Source organism: Sceloporus undulatus, chromosome 2 (genome assembly GCF_019175285.1).
Source record: "Sceloporus undulatus isolate JIND9_A2432 ecotype Alabama chromosome 2, SceUnd_v1.1, whole genome shotgun sequence".
Taxonomy (NCBI): Eukaryota; Metazoa; Chordata; class Lepidosauria; order Squamata; family Phrynosomatidae; genus Sceloporus; species Sceloporus undulatus.
The window spans coordinates 10587157-10607556 of NC_056523.1; the positions used below are offsets into that span (position 1 = coordinate 10587157).

The window sequence follows — 20400 nt, forward strand, 5'->3', positions numbered from 1 at the left end:
TTGCTTGTTTTTGTTTTATTTTATTAATTTTATTATTGCTTGTTTTTGTTTTATTTCATTAATTTTTATTATTGCTTGTTTTTGTTTTATTTTATTAATTTTATTATTGCTTGTTTTTGTTTTATTTCATTAATTTTTATTATTGCTTGTTTTTGTTTTATTTTATTATTGCTTGTTTTTGTTTTATTTTATTAATTTTATTATTGCTTGTTTTTTATTTTATTGCATTAATTTTATTATCAAATATATACACCCCTGCCTTGTTTTTTTATTTATTTTTTCATTATTTTTTATTATTAAATATATGCAAGTGCATTTTTTGTGTATTTATGGTGCTTTGAATGCTAACAAGTCTGCCTTTCTTGGACAATTATAGTGGTGGTGGTGGTGATGATGATGATGATGATGATGATATTGATATCAACAAGCCTCTGAGGCATGGCCAATGTAACTTGCTGTGATTTTTACAAACTCATGCGCAGTGAAGAAAAACCACAGTCCCTTGCCCAAGTACACACTTCTGAGAAGTAAAGTTGAACCCAAGGGCAAGAACATTTCTGCCATCTGTCTAAGAATAATGCCAAAATGTCCTCCATTTTGATCATGCCTAAAAACATGCATTTATATTAACATTTTTTTAAAAAACCCTCAATTTTTTTGCGCGTCCTCCATTTTTATAAAATGTGTCCTACATTTGAAAATGTTGTCCTACATTTGTCCCGGTTTGGAGGTCCTCACTTATGGCAACCCTAGATACCATGGAGGGAGGGCTCTTCTTCTTCAGGCTATAAAGCAGAGGTGGAGAACCAGTTTAAAGGTGTGCACATGGAAACCGATCTCCCAATGTCCTTCAGCAGCATCACTGTAGCCCCACTGAAGTCCCCACTGAAGTGGGCCTGCCTTGGCTGCATGACTTGGGACCTCCTTTTCAAAGCGAGCAGCAGCCATGCACAGCAACCGGTCTCTCGCTTGTGCACAGAAAGGGGTAACATCTGGGTGGCCCTTTGCAGCCACCTATGTATTTATTTATTTTAAGAATTTATATCCCATCTTCCTCCCACAATGGGATTCAAGACAAGCCAGTCCTGCCCCAAGCCCTCCAGCCGAACTAGCTCAGCTTCACATAGACAGGAGGCATTTCTGAATGCCTGGCATTAGTGTTTTGCTCTGGGCAAAATGATGAAGAGGGAAGATAGGGATCAGAGAGAAAGAATCTCCTCTCTGCCCCATCCTAAGTGGGATCTGATTTGGGGTAACCAAAGTCTGGTCTGTTGGCTTAGGAAGGCAGGCAGATGTGGGACTCAGGGTACAGTTATGGAGGGAGCAAAATGAGCAAAATTAAAGCATTGGTGCTCCAATAAGAATTCTGCCTCCTATCAGTGAAATTATTTTATTTATTTATTTATTTATTTATTGGATGTATATCCCTCCTTTCCACCTAAAAGGGATCCAAGACGGCTTACAATAATTTTTTAAAAACATCCAACTAAAACATTAATTTACTAAAGTTAGAAAGGAATTAAACGTTAACATTGAAAACCTGATTGAAACAGCTAAAACACTTTAAAACATACTTAAAACACTGTTTCAATAAAAGACTGAAAGATATATATGCAACATACCGTGTCACACACTGCCACAGAGAAGGCTCTCCCCCAATCCTCCCCAACTGCGCCTGCAAAGATGGAAGGACTGCGAGACAGCCCTCTCCTGCAGTCAGATCTCAATGCACACCCTGGTTTATATGAAGACTGAATTATCCATCAGTCCTCAAATCCCTACCTAGCATTGTGGTAACTTAAGACTTAAGTTAGGCATTTAGAAAGAAATGGAGCTGGGAAAGTGACCAAGGGAATATGAAGAGAGATAATAAAATAAGTGTTCTACCTCTGAAGGATTTTTGGCACCTCACTTGCTGCAATGCTAGAAATTTTAGGACTGGGGGAACATTTAATGGGCGGGCAACATTTTTAATTTGTAGGGTGCTGGAGTTGGAGAAACGGGGCTGAACCCCTCTCTACACCCTGACCTCTTGTCATTTTTTGTGGACTTCTCGTTTTGTGGACTAGAGCCCAGGCATAAAGTGAGATGTGTCTAGTTTGGGCACCCCACTCTTTCCTTTCTGCAGACATTTCTGCTCTCTGGAAACATCCCTTTTTGCAAAGCCCCCTTTGGAAGCAGAGGAAAGGGAGACTTTTCGGTAGGTGATATTCTCCAAGGTTTGCGATATATTTGAGGTGCCCCACGCCCTTTGCATTTCTCTGGCTCATTTCTCCTCCTTTTCCTCCTTCTGGTCCTCCTCCTCAGGCCATCCTCAGCACCTCTTGGACCATCTTCCCGACTCCATCATAGATTTCGTGGAGGGGGGCATTGCACATGAAAGCGCTTGTGGTCACCAGCTTGTGCCTGCAGTCCACGTGGATCTGACCGACGCTCCTGTTGATGTGTTTGCAGCCCATCTCCTTCAGCACCTGGGCCGTCTTGGCATAGGGCCAGCTGTGGGGCAGAAGGAGAGAGGAGGATAATATTTTAAATCAGGATTTTTTGGGCTAGGGATCAGGCAAGGTGTTTCCCTTGCTTGTAAAGCAGCCTTTGGATGCTACCAGGCATGGACACTTGAATGGGGGAGGCAGGACAAGGGGATCTCAAACCATCCCTTCCAACACTGAGCCCCATTTGGTAAAACTGGACCACCAAAGGCCCCTGTGTAATTGAGCCTCCTCAGGAAGTATCCATCAGAAGTGTACTAAGGCGGTTTACAGACCGCCAAATAGTACGTCATCAATACGTACTAGGGTTAGGAAGGGGCGGTGCTTCCGCACCCCCCTAACCCTAGTACGTATTGAATACGTACAAGATGGCGGTGCCCTGTTCATACGGGTGCCGCCATCTTTACGTATCGGATGTTGAGCGTCCGTACGCGTCGCGGGCGTTGTGACGTAGTGAGTGCGCCCCTGGTGCCTCGCTACGTCGCAAACGCGACTTAAAAAGAAGCTCCATTTTGGAGCTTCTTTTTCGGTCCGCGCGGGAGTCAGGCCGGGGGAAGGCTCCGGCTCCCCCGCGGACCTACTGGCGGCGGCGGCAGAGCGCCGCAAAGCGGAGGTATGTACCCCGCCTAAGTGACCAAACATTAAGACATAGGAGTTTATTACACAAAGGGGATCAGGAGTATATTCCAAGAATATCCCAGAAAAATCACATAATTACATGTTACGATTTCACATGCCATCGCACAAAATCCGCCATTAAAGTGATCACAAAGAAGCATGAACGCACATGCATCTTTTTACTTTTGGGATTTCAGCAGTAATGCATTTCCATTATCACTTTATTTGAGCAATTGTGTGTGATAATCATTTGCGCAATTACTCACCATTTTTGCTTTAGTTGTAGGATGTTTTAAGTGCGCTTTAATCTTTCTTTAATGTTGAAATCAGCCCCAGTGTGATAAACTCCATATTGAGTCATTGAGCCCTCTCAGGAATGAGAAAGGCTTCCCGCAGTCTATCCTTTCTGCACTTACTTGGGAGTAATTTCTCCTGAACACATGGACATCTAAACGCACATTGTGTGTGGAAGTACCTTCCTATTTAAGGGTATTTGAATGCCTTAAATATGAAGGGGAAAGTACAAGAATCTACAAGAAGGCAAAAATTAAAAACTGCCTAAAGCCCCTTTAAAACAGCACTGAAATCTCAGTTGCTAAGGTTGGATTTGCACCCAAACCCTGCCACTCATGGCCACAACTCCATCCTATGGAGTCCTGGGATTTGCAGTTTGATGAAATACAGTTGTCCCTCCTTATCAATGGATTAAACCATCCACAGCTTGATTTTTAAAAAAAAAGAAATTCCAACAATGAAACTTTGAATTTACTATTTTATATAAGGGCCACTTTTTATACTTACACACTGTTATATTTAAAGGGACTTGAATATCCACGGATTTTGGTATCCATGGGGTGATCCTGAAACCAACCCCCAGCAGGTACCAAGGGCCCACTATATTTAGAGTCCTCTGCCTGAGAGTTGTAGTGCCTCACCAAACTACAAATCCTAGCATGCTGCAGGATGCAACTGCTATGGCTGTTTAAAGTGATACCAAAGTGATATAATTGTATAGTGTGCAAGAGACTCTGTGACCGATGAGAGACCCTAAATGCAATAGAGGTGGGGGTGTTTTTGCATTCCTGATAAAGCATTTTCTCATCCAATTCACTTAAATGGATTTTAAAAAGTGGAAATATATCCCTAGGCATTTGATCACTTAATCAGACGCAATGGCCCACCTTATCCATCTATCCTTTCATATAATTGAATCTGCCTTTGCTAGCAATGAAGTAGAAACAGAGAGCAGTGCAGAAATTCCCTTTACGGCTTCCTTGTCATCCTCAGCTCCTTACAAACCATTCAAACTAGAAACTTGGTTTGTTTGTTTATAGAAATGAAAAGTAAGATTCTCAAGAGTTCTGGATCTGAGCTTGGGGAAGTGACTTTTTGGACAATGACACCCAGCATCCCTAACCATCAGAGGACTAGGGAGTCTGGGATTTATAGTGCAGAAGGGCTGGTTGAGGATTCTGGAGTTGTAATCCCCCCCCAAAAAAAGAGGTCACTGTCTTAAATCTCTGTTGCATCCCCAGTGTCCCCTTGTTTGGCTTGCCTATATGTCCAGTCCTCTCACATAACACCTGTTTTAAAATTGCTCCACTGGCTGCCTATTAGTTTTCAGGACTAGTTGTTGGTTATGACCTTTAAAGCCCTAAATGGCTTGGGTCCTTCGGAACCACCTCCTTCTGTATAATCTACCCCGCACCACGCAAGTCCTCTGACTGGGAGGAATTTGCTGCAGCCTATGAAAACTGCTGTCTGCAACCACCCAGAGGACCTTTTCAATGTCTACTCCCAGATTATGGAATGGCCTGCCGGAGGAGATCTGTCACATCACCACCTTAGATAGCTTCAATAAAGCTCCTTAGACGGATCTCTTCTGGCAGGTCTTTCCCAAATAGATAACCGGCCACCAAATTAGAACCTGTTTTCTCTGAATCTGCTATAGCCATGATTTGCTCTGTTTATTTTAAGATATGTTTTAAATTGTCAATTGTTATTTTAGAGGGTGGGTGGGATATTGGGATTCGGATTGTATATTTTTAACTTGTAAGCTGCCCTGGTTGTCCTGGAAAGAGGAGCAGGATATAAATATTTTTAAATTATTTATTATTATTTATTATCCCTTCTGGTGTCACTTACGTCTCACACTCTGTGTCGTCCCCAACAGTCAGTTCGCAGCCTGGGAGGACTTTGGCTGCCAGTACTGGAGCGATGCAGCACAGGCCAATGGGCTTCTGAGTCAAATGGAAAGCCTTGATGGCATCCTCCACCTCTTTGGAGACGGTGCAGTTCTTTCCTTCTGAGGCCCAAGAGCAGAGGTTTTTGGCCACTCCAAAACCACCTGCGATGCAGGAGAAGGGTTCAAAAAGGGCACCCATGATGGGAACCAGGCTTGAGAATTTTTGGAAGTCAGCTGGGATCAGCCCAGAGGAAAAACTGGGCTCTGCTGCTCTTATTATTTTTATTTATCACCATCATCATCACCATCATCATCACCATCACCACCATCCTCCTCCTCCTCCTCATCATCATCATCTTGCTTTCCCTCCCAAAACTGGGACTTGGAGGAGCAGCCCACAGTTCAAAAGCACAGTTAAAAACATGCAAAAGAGAGCATTAAAATAGAAATAAATTATTATGGTGTTAGAAAAACTTTGGTGAAAGAATTAAAATAAAGTTTAAAAAGATAGAAGCACTTTAAAAAAAAGAACAGTGGTCGTTGAACAGAAGAACTGCAATGGTAGATTGGAAAGAGAAACAGCAGAATTGGAGTTCATCCATAAACTACAGTCCGTCAGCCATGGATTGAACAAGGAGAATGGCTTCCTTACACACTACAGACATTTCAACACTGTCTGACCCTATCCTCATCCATTTTCCCCACCTGCAGGATAGTTACCTGGGATGATGAGAGCATCCAGATCCTTCATTGCCAGCGTGGCCAAATCCTTCACATTTCCTCGTGCGATCCTGGCACTCTCCACTAAGACGTTGCGCTTCTCTTCCACTGGTTGACCTGTGGCATGGTTGACCACCTGCGTCTGGAGGATATTTGGGGCGTATAGCTCAACCTGAAAGCGAAAAGGAGGAAATGCCATCACTGGGTCCATGCCAGCCTTAGGAAACTTAAATTGCCCTGCTGCAGTCCAAAAAGAGGCCACTTGGCAAAAACTCTGGCAAACAACCCTCCAGACAGTTTTGGAAATGAAAAATCATAACAATTTTGCATTAAAAATAAACAAAGGCAGAGATTGGCCTCCAGGATCTATATAGGTGCCATACCTGTGCCCCTTCCCTGCTGAGATGGACCATGATGGCTGAAGATTCATGGATCTCGCTCCCATCGTAGGCCCCACAGCCGGACAAGATGACCGCCACTTTCTTGCCCATGGCCAGAGTCAGGAGAGGTCAGTGCTCTGTCCAGCAGCTCCCCCTGAGACCTTTTATAGGCCACAAACACCACCTCCTTGGCATCTTTCCTTCTGGAAAGCCTGGGCAGAGACTTTGACTGGCAGCAGGAAAAGGAATTTTCCACTTATTCCAGGCCAGGGCAATGTGTTTGTACCATGGTTGTGCAATGGATTCCTCTTTTGCAAACCAGCCCACAGTCATGTTGGGCTGGTTTATTCAGCATCTGGTTGTTGCAAATGAATTCTTTCTGGGAATGCCAGGAAGGAGTGGGTTAAAAAGAAGAGGTGCATGAAGGGTCCCCATCTTTTCCTTTCACCTTCCTGATGCACTGTCCTTCTGGGTTTGTATGGTGAAGGAAGGCATGGCCAAGCCCTTGATCTTGATCTCAGTTCAAATTTCTTTTTCTTTTTCACATGCCTTGCTTTGGCTACTAGCCAGGCTAGCTGCGGGGAAAGCTCAAAATTCTCCCCAAAAGTCACTTTTTTGGATAGTTGTACACATCTTTTTCAATTCTTTGAAGCTTTGCTGGAGGGTTGTTGCTGCTGCTGTTGTTAATTATAGATGATGATGATGATGCAATTTGGTCACCAGTCCTTGGGGAAGGACCAGCCTCCTCCTTCGTCCCTTCCTGGGATCCAGGCTTTAAAGTGGGCTGGTCTTCTGCCTGTCTGCACTTTCAAAGGCCATCCAGGATGATGTCCTCCTCCAGCCAGTCAATGGGGCTCCTCAGCTTGGTGGCAGGTAAGGGGGCAAAGGCGGAAAGAGGGAAACAAAGGGGGCCCCCTTCCAATTTTCTATCTCTTCCTGAGACTCCCAAAGACCCTCTCAGCCCCAGGAAGGGGACCAGGGACCTTTCAGGAGGACTCTAATGCCCAGAATCCACTAGATTCTGGAAGAAAGAGCCCCCCTTCCCTAAAAGCCCCTTATCCTGGCTACTGTCTCTTTCTCTGCTGCTGGTGGTGCTGGTGTTGCTGGTGTTGAAAGCCTTCGTTAATTCCAACCCCAAGACAACCTCATGATAGGATTTTCTTGACATGATATACTCAAAGAGGGTTTGCCTTTGCTTTCCTCTGAGGCTGAGAGAGTGTGGCCTGCCTATGGTCACCCAGTGGGTTCCGTGGCTGAGCTAGCAGTCTGAACCTACTATGATGGGGTCTTCTTGGCCAGAATTATTCAGAGAGGGCTTGCTATTGTTTTCCTCTGAAGCTGAGAGTGTGTGACTTGCAATGAAAGAAGAGTCACTCATCATGGCTGAGCAGGGAATCCAGAACATATGATGGGGTTTTCTTGGCCAGAATTTTTCGAGGGGGGGGGTGTTGCTTTGCCTTCCTCTGAAGCTGAGAGAGCATGGCTTGCCTAAGGTCACCCAGTAGGTTTCCATGGCCGAATGGGGAATTCAACATGTAATGGGGGGTCTTCTTGGCAGAATTATTCAGAGAGGGTTTGCCTTTGCCTTCCTCTGCAGCTGAGAGAGTAGGACTAGCCTGAGATCACCCAGTGGGTTTCCATGGCTGAGCAGGGTTCGAACCTTGGTCTCATATTATCGGTGATATAATCAGTCAGTGATTCGATGTATTTCGTAGTGGGAACGGGCTCAAACCACTAGGCCACAGTGGCTCCTCTTTCACTGTCCCCCCATTTTTCATTTCAGGGTCTCTCTTGCTCTGTGTGCATTTCTACAGCGTCACCTGTCCAAAACCATTGCTCCCTGGAACGGCGCTTGGGGTCCTCCTGCTCCTTTTCTCCTCTCTGGTGGGATACGCAGGTGAGCAAAGGGCAAAGGGTAGAGGCCTCTATGGGAAAGACAGGTTTTGGGGGTCCACCTTTTGCAAAAGGACTCCATGTTGCATCTCTTACAGCCTGCTGAGGAGGCTAGAGATGTTGGCTTTTGCTTAACTGAAATAGAACGGGGAATTTAATTGAATCCCTTAGCAAATTATATGGTTCCCTTTTTCTTTTTCCTTTTCTTTTTGGTAACAAGGGCAGAATTGGGGTACATTTGAAACGTGAGTTCCTTTATTGGTGTAATGAGACATTATTTCTAATCACCTAGGCTAGAAATGAGATATATTAGGTATATATATTAGGGATTTGCAATTCTTATAGAAGTCCTTTAAAAGCAGGAAAGTAACAACAAAATAAGGCAACACACATTGCTCTTAAAACCACAGTGCTGAGTAAGAGCAATAAATTGCTTCTCAAACAATCAAAGGAGTAACAGGAACAAGCTATTATTATTATTAAAAGGTAACTTGTCAAGCTCAGCTCTGAAGACAGAATTCACCAATTGTACTGACTGATGATTGATTAACTGCACTAATTAATGGATAATCAATTGTATTGCTCAAAATCACAAAACAGTGATACCTTAATAATAATAATAATAATTGTTATTATTATTTTTAAAATATAACTTGTCAAGCTCTGGTTTGAAGACAGTATTTACTGATTGTACTGGTTGATTGATTAATTAATTGCACTGATTAATGGATCAATTAATTATACTGATCAAAATTCACAAAACAATGATACCTTTGTTGGTCCAAATAAAAATGTGCAAAATAAAAAAAAAATAAAAAAATAAAAAATAAAAATATTTTACCTTTGTTGGTGGTAGAAACTCTTTGTGGTAAGACTATTTTATTGAGACTGCATTTGGTGGGATTTACCTATGCAAAACTTAAGGTTTTTCCAAATGTAACAGTACAGAGGCTTCTGGAGATATTCAGTTTTTTCTGCTTAAGAAAGGGACAAGTAGCCTTGCCCAAGACAGAAACAGCCTGGGTTTCAAGGCAAATTGTATTTTTTGTTGCCCAAACGGCCAAAGAGGAGAATGGACTCTACCTGCAGTAACATCCCTCCAGGACATCTTAACTGACAGCAAAAACAACATCTTAACAAAATGCAGTCCTGCGATTCTAACATCCTATTTTTTCTCTCCTCTTGGATGATTGTGAACCCCTCTGTCTGATGAAGAAGCCAGTGGAGCTTTGAAATCTTGCAACATGTATTTTGTGCATTTTGCATTATGTATTTTGTGCATTTTTCGGTGGTCCAAGAAAAATATTGCTGTTTTGTGGATTTTGGATGTTCTTGCAATTTGCTGTGAGGCCAATATGTCTACCCTTGGTTATGTTATACTTTACTGATCTCACAAATAAATGCATTATAATAATTATATTGACTAATCAGTTAAATGCTCATTATGGCTACTGATGAATAGTTCATCCATAGCTAGGAGGACAGTTTGCAGCCCCAGGGGCTTGGAAACCCTCCTTCCTTGCAAACCTTGCCTTTTCCTCCTCTGTTGCAGGGATACAGAAGACTCTCCATGGCTCCTCCTTGTTTGTGTCCCTCTGCCTGGCCATCTCAGCCCTCTGGTGTGGTTATGGAGTGGTCCAAATCCTGGCTGCACATGATTTCCTCCACGGCGCTGCCGACTTGCGTGATGCAGTCATTCCAGGGTTGGTGGCCTTCAGCCTGGGCCTTTTGCTTGTGGCCCTGGTGGGCTTCCTCCAGAGAGAGGTCACCTTGGCCATGATGGCTTCTGCCATCTCTTTTGCCTGTGCCCATGAAGTAGCCTCTTTCTACGACGTTGGCTTTGGCTCATCTGCCACAGCCTGTGGCTACCTGGTGGCTTCTCTGGCCAGTGGCTACATTGTCCTGGGGAGAGGCCTTTTTTTCCTCAGCAAGGAGGCCATCGTCTTGCCTGTCACAGACCTGGCAGAAAGAAGAGTCAGAGATGGGCAGATTCCAGTGGCTACCAATGACTTGATCCCTCTCAGCTTGATCCTCAACGCGCTGTCGGCCAGTGTCTTTGGCTGCCGGCTCCTGGGCTTGACTGGTGACCTCTTTGTTGGGCAGGTCCCTTGGCTCTGGGTTGGAGCAGTCTATCAGCTGGGGGTCTCCATCTTCTCCTATCGCAGGGGGTATGCCCTGATGGCCACCTTCTCCAGCTTCACTTCCCTGCTGGACTTTGCTGGAGGCTACTCCCTTCTCATCTTGCTTTGGCTGCCAGAGTTGCCCGCCTTCCCAGTCCCACTTTTTGTGGGTTTTGCCCTCCTTTTGGCCACATTGGCCATCTTCCTTGTCCTCGACAGCCTGGCTGATGGCCTCTACATTCTCTTCTATGTGGTCTGGTGTGTTGCTCTGGCTTGTAGCCCCCATGGCTTTTTCAACAGTGGCCCTCAGGGTGTGTCAGTGGCCATATTTGTGGCCTCAGCCCTCATGGCCCTGGTTCACCTTTACAACCAGAAGGCAAGCATTCAAATCCCGCGAGGGGAGTGGCTGCTCAAATCTCAGCTCTCACGTCTCAGTGTTTTCAAGTTCTGGGAGGGCAAAGACCCCCATGCTCCCTATCTGGGCTACTCAAAGTATGCAGATGCTGAGGCCCTGGGCTACGCATCAAGCATGCTGGCTTCCTTTGCCATCATGTTGGCAGTCAACCCAGCCTCCCCACTTGCCATGGTCATCATTCCATGGGTGGTGGTTGCTGGAGGGCTCTTGACACTCCTGTGTAGCTTTGTGGCCATCTCTCATGGCAAGGTCTTAGAGAGCAGCACCTTCATTTTCTATGGGGCCATGTGGATGCTTTGGGGCCTTGCCAGATATGGCGGTCTCTATGGCATGGCTTGGAGCTTCCAGGTGTCCATAAACATTGGAACCATCATGGTCCTCAATGCTGTCCTTGTCTTTGGCACACTCTTCCTGACCCTCTGTTGGTTTGCCTACTGCCTGGTCTTTGAGCTGGTCCTCCTCAGCTTTCTTTTGCATGCCCTGGACATCCATTCCCCTGGATATGAGATGGCCGTTACCATCATGTTTGGCCTGGTGAGCTTCTATGGCTTCCTCTCAGCGCTGGTCAACAGCACTTTTGAATGGCCCCGGCTCCCCGTGGGACGACCCATCCTGAAATTCAGAAGAGGAGGAGGAGAACCCACCTGTCCTCACCTGCCGGCCAGGAGAGCCTCTTCGGTCAAGCGAGTCGCAGGTCAGGCCAAAATTGCTGTGTTTGGATTTCTGTTTGGTAGGGCAGCTTCCCAACTTGGGATCTCAACAGGAAACAATGACCAAAGTTGGTCTTAAAATGAACAACGACAACACATGGTGTGCACCAAAGCCTGGGAAAAGTTGCTTTTTTGGATTACAGCTCCCTAAATCCCACATGGCAGGGGGATTCTTGGATTTGTAGTCTCCCAAAGTAACATTTCTGAGCTCTGGATATGCACCCAGTTGCTTATGCTCCAACTTTCGAAGTATTCTGATTAATAGAATTCTGATTCTGCACATTCAAATCTGTGTTATCCTTTTCTGACCTGGTGCTCTCTGATTTTTTTGGACTATAGTACCTAACATCCCCACCCAGCACTGTGTATCTCCCTCTTTTCCTTTGCTTTTGTCCCACCCTTCACAATGATCAGCATTTGATTTAAAAGCAAGGAAGTTTCCAAGACTTTCTTTGCATGATTTGCCCAGCGTGTCCCAGTGAGATTTCCATGGCTGAGCTGAGATTTGAACCCCAGTCTCCTAGAGTACTATACTCAAATTACTACACCAGAGGGAGTTTACCACTGTCTTTCTCTAAGGATGAGAGAGTGTGCCTTGCCCAGTGTCACCCAGTGGGTTTCTAGGGCTGTGTGGGAATTTGAATCTTGATCTCCTAGAGTCCTAGTCCTGCATCCAAACCTTGCCACCATGCTCACTCCTGATGCCCATTATAAAATTTGCAAAACCTGAGTTTCAGGCCTAGTAGTCAAGCAAGGGATGCCCAGATTAGCAAAACAACCAACCCTGTGGCATGTTCCCTGATCTCAGTCTCTCCTTACAGATATCATGAAGCAGGGAGGAGCCTGTGGGATCCCCACAGACACGGTCTATGTCCTCGCAGCAGCCTGCAATCGACCTGATGCTGTGGAGAAGGCTTACCAGTAAGTGGGGGAGAGTGGTATGACCCAAAGCAAGGTCCGGAGGAGGGGTGGGGTGGATGACCAGCCTCGTTGGGGGAAATCTTGTCACAGTCTTTCCTTCACATGTGCAATGCATCACCAGGGTACCTTTTACTGGGTATCCTCTATGTGGTTGGGACGTTTCCATTTTGTGCCTTTCTTTTAGCACTAAGCTCCAGGCTCAAGACCGTCCCATGTCCCTCTGGATTTCGAGTCTGAAACAGCTGGAACCAGCCAAGCATCTCTTCAGCCCTGTTCTCTGGGACTTCATGGATGCCGCCTGGCCTTCACCCATCAGTCTGGTGGTCCCACGAGGTCATAGATAGATAGATAGATAGACCCTTCTTTGCTGCTTTTGCTGGTTCCTCTTCTCCAGGGAAGGCTGTTCATGACCTTCCCTGGATGGTGGCAGACAGGAGAGGGGTTGGGTACCCGGGGTCAACCAGCTCTCACATTTTTCTGTCTGTTTTAGGTAAATGGGTGGACCACCTGGGCTTGGAAGACTCTGCCAAGTATGTTGGTACTGCAAAGAACATTGCCATCCGCATCCCAAATTGCTCCGTCACCACACACCTCATTGACTTGGTGAGCAGCGTCTTCCATTTCATAGAATCATAGAATCATAGAATCATAGAGTTGGAAGAGACCGCACGGGCCATCCAGTCCAACCCCCCTGCCATGTAGGAAATCCAAATCAAACCATCCCCAGCAGATGGCCATCTAGCCTCTGCTTAAAGACCTCCAAGGAAGGAGACTCCACTACACTCCGAGGGAGTTTGTTCCACTGTCGAACAGCCCTTACTGTCAGGAGGTTCTTCCTAATGTTGTGGTGGAATCTCTTTTCCTGTAGCTTGCATCCATTGTTCCGGGTCCTGTTCTCTGGAGCAGCAGAAAACAAGCTTGCTCCCTCCTCAATATGACATCCTTTCAAATATTTAAACAGGGCTATCATATCACCTCTTAACCTTCTCTTCTCCAGGCTAAACATCCCCAGCTCCCTGAGTTGTTCCTCATAGGGCAAGGTTTCCAGACCTTTCACCATTTTAGTCACCCTCCTCTGGACACACTCCAGTTTCTCAATGTCCTTTTTGAATTGCAACGTTTCTCTCTGTTGCAATAAAACGTCCCAGATGGCTGAGGATCCCCTGCAAGAGCACAGAAATGTGGGAACCTGGCTTTTCCATGGAGTCTGGGAGTCTATCTAGTCCAGTATTGCCAGCTCTTGCTGGTAGTCACGGCTTGCCAGGGTTTCCAGGCAGGAGTCTTTCTTGTCCCAAGTGAAGATGTCCCAAGGAATTAAACTGGGAACTCATTTAACACATCATTGTCAACTCTGACTGGCAGCAACCAGCCAATCTCTTGAGTTCCAGGCAGCATCCTTTCTGATCTTAAGTGGAGATGCCATGGGATTCCTTCTCTGAAGAAGCTCTAAGTGCCATTTGAGTTTAGCTGAAATTCCTACAGTAACTGGATGGGGAATTGATTTTCCCAGCAGTGATTTATTGTTATCACAGTGATCCCTGAAGTAATGCAAAGTATTTGAGGATGACTGTGTCTTGAGCAGACAAGAGCTGCTAGCCGTACAAAACACCAGCTTCCCAGTGGAGAGGAAAATGGCTAGAAATGTTCTATCTCTATAGCGCTAGATCAAGATCTAGTTCTATCTATCTATATATAGGATTGACACAGCCACCTAGACTTTTGTATTCTCTGTGCTATAGAGACAGTTGCTCTGATGAGGTTGTACATGTTGACATTTCTTAATTCACCTCTATTTAATTCTGCTAATTTTATCCCCCTTCATTGTCCCTCTCTCTCTTTCTTTCACGGCGCCCAGGTTGGTCCAATTACAGTCACATCTGCCAATCCAACTGGAGAGGCGGACACCACCCACCACAACCAAGTATATGCCAAGCTGGGAGATAAGGTAAGCTCTGCCTGAGCTAAGAGGGCTCTTTGGAGCAGAGAAACAGCCTTCAAGATGCATACAGCCTTAGTGATTTCTCGCCTCTGCTTTAAAAATGGTGATCCTATTTGAATTTCCAAGTATCTCTATGAAACGAGGTTGGGGAACAGGTGCCAGTTGCAGGCAGTGCATGGCAGCTGGTGTCTCTGAGTTCAGCAAGGCAGTGAATCTACTCTAGCTTTTGGCTTGCTGCAGGTGAGCTCTCCAAGGTGCTCAAACTATTTTGCTGGAAAGGATTGAGAACCATGGAAAGCTCTTTCAAAGTCTAGTGGTCCCCAAACTGTGCTCTTTAAGGGATTTTGGACTTCAGCTCCAAGAATCCCAGACTATTGGCCAAAATGGCTGAGGCTTCTGGGAGCTGAAGTCCAAAATCTCTGAAAGGGCACAGTTTGGGGACCACTGGTCTAGACAGACACCTGGAGTGGATTCGTTGGCCCACTGATATGGAAGGAACCCACCAGCTCCACTGGAGCAGCCCTGGAACAGCAACCCCCCTAAAGAAAAAGTTGTACAAATGTACCTGTACCTCCTCCCACATTTAAGAATTTGTTATCAGGGGAGAAGACACTGATAAATGGAGGGATTCCCATCTATCACAGATAGGAATCTCTATTCCTACATGGCTCGGAGGAAGAACTATTGTAATTCACTTTGAGGAAAGATGGAAGCCTTGGGGACAATTAATAGTCCAGAGGTAAAGAAGCTGAGAAATCAGTCTGTAGCCAAAGAAACCAAGATGGAGGGATGCATGGGAGAGTAGTCATGGTCCAATTCCAAATTTCCAGAAAACAAAGCAGAGTCTCCTCTGGTCCAGCTTGGCCATACAGCTTTTGCTGGAGTGATTGGCAGACATTACACCCAAATCCTGAAGGGCATCTGCGTTTCACCTTGCCTAGAACAGTTGGGTGTTCAATGGGAATGGCTGGGGCAGCTCCAGCTGAGCTGCAGGGATGCTGAGTCCCTCCTCAAACCCCCTACCCTCTTGCCCTGCTGATATCCCCAACAGAGTATGGTAGAGGCCCTGTGATCATCACTCAGTGATGCTTCCTCTGTAGGTAGATGCTGTCTTATGTGATGGTCCTTCTCCAGAGAACATTGCCTCCACAGTGGTGGACTGCACCAAGATTGAGAACGGGAGTGTCGGGTTCTTCCGAGTCGGCATCGTTCCCCAAACCCAGGTTTGCTGGATTAGCACTACTTTTGTTGTCTTGCTCCTTCCGTTTCACTTACCTGTCTTGGTCTTTCCTCCAAGCATCACAAGACTTGGTACAGGAATCGGCCTACATTCAAGACTTGTAAAGTTGGGACATGGGGACTTCTGCTTCTGAGTGACTAGCCTCTAAGCTTTGCTGGTGGGTCTTTTGGTCCTTGTTTCCATTCCCAGGTCCTTCAGATACTTGAACAAGTGCAAAGAAAACATCATTTGGGTCAGAAGAACAAGACCACCATGGCTACAGAAGGTGAGGATGAGCCTGAAGACTTGCTGAGACCTGCCCCCAATGGGTCTTCTGCTACTTATGTGCCAGGGGACCCTCCAACGTTGTATCCCAATGAAGTGCTCTGCTCTGAAGAAGACCTTCCATCCCAGGTGCTGGAAGAGGGAGGGGATTGCCCTGAGATGGGACCTCAGGCCATCAGTCACAAAGGAGAAAAGAATCCACCCTAGTTGCCTTGCTTGGGAATACCTCAAATGGTGCCCTCTTGACTTTTTTTTCTCTGGACATTAAATCTGCATGGTTTTGCTTTGGAGCACCGATAGGATTCTAGTAAAACGATATTATAGATAAGTGGAGCAATGCATCCATTGTGAATTTTAGCCTGAACTTTAAGATGAAATTGTAAATGGGGGTAGGGTTGCATACATCTCCACATGCATTAATTTTGCTATGCCCCCCTTGTCTAGAACAGCAATGTTGCATAATGGAACTAAGGTATCAAATGTGCAACCAAATGCTCCACCCAATGGCTGAGTGCCTCTACATGCAAATGTGCATCCATGCGCAACGGCATCACATGCCTCTCTTTTCTGCAACCCCGAATTGGATGTGACCATTCTACACTGAACAGAAATACCCAGGTGCTTCTGTAGGAAGTATTTGTGACTGCCTAAGACATTCTGGCCTAAAGGACCTCTTTAAAGTCATCCAAATTTGTTACGGGGCTAGGGGTCAGCACCCACAATATCGCCTCGAAAGTCCTTTGATATTGTTACCAGCTCAGCAAAAGGCTGTTTCCTTCTGAAGACATACTTTGAGAGAAGTGTCCTGGTTTGTGGGAAGCCTTCCCCTTCTTATTTGGAGAGGCTTTTGGCTGTTGGCAGGTTTGGCAGAAGTGTCTTTTAAAGGTGGGGGCGGTTGCTGCACTTTTATTCTCATTTTCATCTTTCAAATGCTCTTAAACACTTTGAAATTACATCACTTTTTAACAAGATAGTTTTTAAAAAATAAATAAATAAATGACACACAAAACACCACACTTTTTAATTTTAACACACACACACACACACACACTGATTGTAAATTTCTTTCATGAGCTGCCTTGGAACTTATGTTGGGTGAGAGGTGAGAGATAAAATCAATAAAGGAAATAAATGAAACAAATTCTATTCTTTCATTTTTCTGCAAGAACAGCTCTACTTTTATTAATCTAAAGCAAAAGAGAGCTAAATTACTTGGAATCATTTGGAAAGGAGCAAGGCTGGTTCCACTGGGCAGTATCTGGTAAAAGCTAGGTGTTGGCTTCTGGGTGTTTATTTGTCTGTTTAAAAATCTACTTCTGTTTTGGCAGTTCAACTGCTTCCATTTTGGGTCTGGTTCTGTTTTTAATCCCACAAATTCTAGTGAGAGGATCAAATAAACACAAGATTGGAAAAGTCAACCAAAAGGGATTTCTAAATTAAAAGAGAATGGATCATCATATGGCAGCAAACAAACAGTTCACTCATCCAAAGCAGCATCAACATTACAGTGATAGGACTCAAGGAATGGCAAAGTTGCCCAGTAAAATTCCAGGGCGAACCAGAAAGAATGAGGGCATGAACTGGGAGGTGGGACGAATCCATATTACCTATCTGAATCTTGGACTGGGATCTGGGAAATCTAGTTTCTAGGCCCCATAAAGAGTCACGAAACCTCCTGGGAGATCTTGGGCCAGTTGCATTTTGTCAGGCTGCATCTACACTGCATCCAGTATTGGGACAAAGTCAATGGAGTTCATCAAACGGGAATTTGAATGAAAAGGAAGTGGGGCCAGAACACTTTCACTTAAAGTCGCTAGTTTAGCGCAATTATGTGAATGCACATTGCGTTCAAACTGGCTCCCCATTGCCCGAAAATAGCATGCCATGGCTCGAATTTGCATGTGGCAGTCTATCACGCAATAATGTGAAACCACATGATTGCATTCAGACTGACTTCCCATTGCCCAAATTTGCATGTAGTGGGTTATCACGCAATAACATTAAACCCCATGATTGTGTTCAGATTGCCATTGGATTATACTTCCAATTTCTCTTGTCTGATAAACTCTAATGAGGGGACAGAGGCAACAACCAGAGGCCTCCAGTTCCATTCGACCAAGACTTACCAGTCTGTTGCATTTTTACTGGGCAAAAAGGGGGTGATGGCCTCCATGTCAGTGAATGGAATCCATTCTGGGTTTTAGCCTGATATTTAAAGATGGTCTACAAGACCATAACAGGTCCTCTTTCTGGGCAAAAAGAGGCTGCAAACACTCTGCTTTATTTGGGCTCTTTGGAAACTGAACAGCGCTCCCAAGAACAACATGGGCAATTTTCCTGGCAGATGCTGACTCTTGTTTTCCTTTTGTCTAGACTGGATGAGGACTGTGGATCTCCGTTTGGTGGCTGCTTCATTGATTTTCTTCTCTATTTAAAGGAAAGCTATTTTGGAGGCAAGTGCTGATGAGGTCCACATCCAGAATAAAACAGTGGGGAAATGGTTTTCCCATTCAGGCATTGCTGGGTTGGTCGGTGAGCGTTAATAGGCAGCACTTGTTCTCATGAATGGCCAGTGTGTTGCCTAGGATGGGCATCTCTTTGGCAAAAGGGCTACAAACAGGTCTTGCTATTTACTGCCTGCCACTCAGATTCCTTTCTTTATACAGAAAGGTTTCCTGGTGTTTAAATTAATCTGGAGCAGGTGTTTAAGTGTGACTCAAATCACATAGTTTCTCGGTGTCTTGCAAGGCCCTCAAGGGGCAAAGCCGAAGGAGAATGGTGGGCAACCGAATCAGAGTTGGGGCACAATTGCATCCCCAAAAAATTACATTTAAAATGAATTAAGATTAAACCAAGTTACTTAAATCACATATTTTTAGTAATTGTAGAAATTAGGGTAATTTTAGACATCTTAGAAATTTAGAAAATTAAATTAGATTTAAAATATTAAATTAAACCAAATAAGAATACGTTTGGCTAAACTTTTATTTTAAGTCTTGCAAGCCTCCTTGAGTTCTTTGGGCAGGAGAAAAGAGGAGTATGAATGGAATAAATCAATAAATAATAATAATAAAATTTTTATTTATATCCCGCCCTTCCAACGATCAGGGCGGCTTACATCAAAGTTAAAACAACAATCAATACAGAGAAAAGGTTAAAATACAAATACAGTGCAGACAACCATTACAAAAAAATAATAAACAAAAAGCCCCATAGCCCAACCTCTTGGCCACGGAAGAGGAGGGAGGCCCGCAGGATTTTTATTCGGGGAATGCCTGTTGAAACAGGAAGGTTTTGAGGTCCTTCCTGAATTGGGCCAGGGTGGTAGTCGAGCGGAACTCAGTGGGCAGCGTATTCCAAAGGGCTGGGGCAGCCGTGGAAAATGTCCTCCGTGTAGTGGAGGATAATCTCGCCCCAGGCACCTTCAGTAATTGCTGCCCAGACGTTCTGAGGGTGCGAGGCGGAATGTACGGGGAGAGGCGGTCCTTTAGGTATCCTGGGCCCAAGCCATTTAGGGCTTTATAGGTAATCACCAACACCTTATATTGAGCTCGGAAGCAGATGGGCAGCCAATGGAGATCTTTCAAAACCGGTGTTATATGGCTGGTCCTGGGAGCACCAGTGACCAGCCGGGCGGCCATATTCTGCACCATTTGAAGCTTCCGAGTTTGGTATAAGGGTTGCCCCATGTAGAGTACATTGCAGAAATCCAGTCTTGAAGTTACCAGAGCATGTACAACAGTTTCTAGGTCCCTCTGGGCCAGGTATGGGCGCAGCTGGCGAATCAGCCGAAGCTGATAACAGGCGCTCTTGACCGTCGCATTCACCTGAGCTGTCAGGTGAAGCGACGAGTCAAGAAGCACCCCCAGACTGCGCACGGAGTCCTTCACAGGGAGCGTGACCCCGTTCAGGACAGGTGGAATCACCGCCATTCCTGGACCAGGAGAACCTATCACTAGTACCTCCGTTTTCTCTGGATTCAGCTTGAGTCGGTTTTCCCTCATCCAGCCCATTACTGACTAGACAGGCGACGAGAGGAGAGACGCCATCCCCAGTCACTGCATCAGTCGGAGACATAGAGAAGATAATTTGGGTGTCATCAGCATACTGATAACCCCGCGCCCCATGTCTCCGGATGATCTCTCCCAGCGGTTTCATGTAAATGTTAAATAGCATGGGAGACAGAATGGCTCCTTGAGGGACCCCAGTTTTAAGGGGCCTCTCGTCAGAGCACACGTCTCCCAGCTGCACCATCTGGGACCTCCCAGAGAGGTAGGACCGGAACCACTGGAGCGCAGTGCCCCCGATTCCCACCTCTGCCAGGCGTCCCAGAAGGATACCATGGTCTATGGTATCGAAAGCCGCTGAGATGTCCAAGAGCACCAGCAGGGACACGCTTCCCCTGTCGATGCTCAGACGGAGATCATCGACCAAGGTGACCATGGCCGTCTCAACCCCGTAACCCGCCCGGAAGCCAGTTTGAAATGGGTCCAGATAATCCGTTTC

General features: G+C 45.5%; 3 protein-coding genes across 4 annotated transcripts in view; 2 read left to right on the forward strand and 1 right to left on the reverse strand.

Annotated features, from left to right (window-relative positions):
* The window catches only part of LOC121921898 (zinc finger protein 397-like), a 942727-nt gene that overhangs the window by 767782 nt on the left and 154545 nt on the right, over positions 1 to 20400 (forward strand). The window lies entirely within an intron of this gene.
* Positions 2304 to 6503, reverse strand: LOC121922009 (glutamine amidotransferase-like class 1 domain-containing protein 3A, mitochondrial). The gene is made up of 4 exons (XM_042450873.1): positions 6396 to 6503; positions 6013 to 6184; positions 5253 to 5454; positions 2304 to 2496 (listed from the first exon to the last, which is right to left on the reverse strand). The coding sequence occupies exons 1-4, from the start codon at positions 6501 to 6503 to the stop codon at positions 2304 to 2306; spliced, it is 675 nt and encodes a 224-aa protein (XP_042306807.1).
* LOC121923654 lies at positions 7217 to 16101 on the forward strand. Its single transcript, XM_042454297.1, has 9 exons — positions 7217 to 7265; positions 8176 to 8289; positions 9838 to 11514; positions 12352 to 12451; positions 12636 to 12784; positions 12942 to 13054; positions 14307 to 14396; positions 15491 to 15613; positions 15820 to 16101. The coding sequence occupies exons 1-9, from the start codon at positions 7217 to 7219 to the stop codon at positions 16099 to 16101; spliced, it is 2697 nt and encodes an 898-aa protein (XP_042310231.1).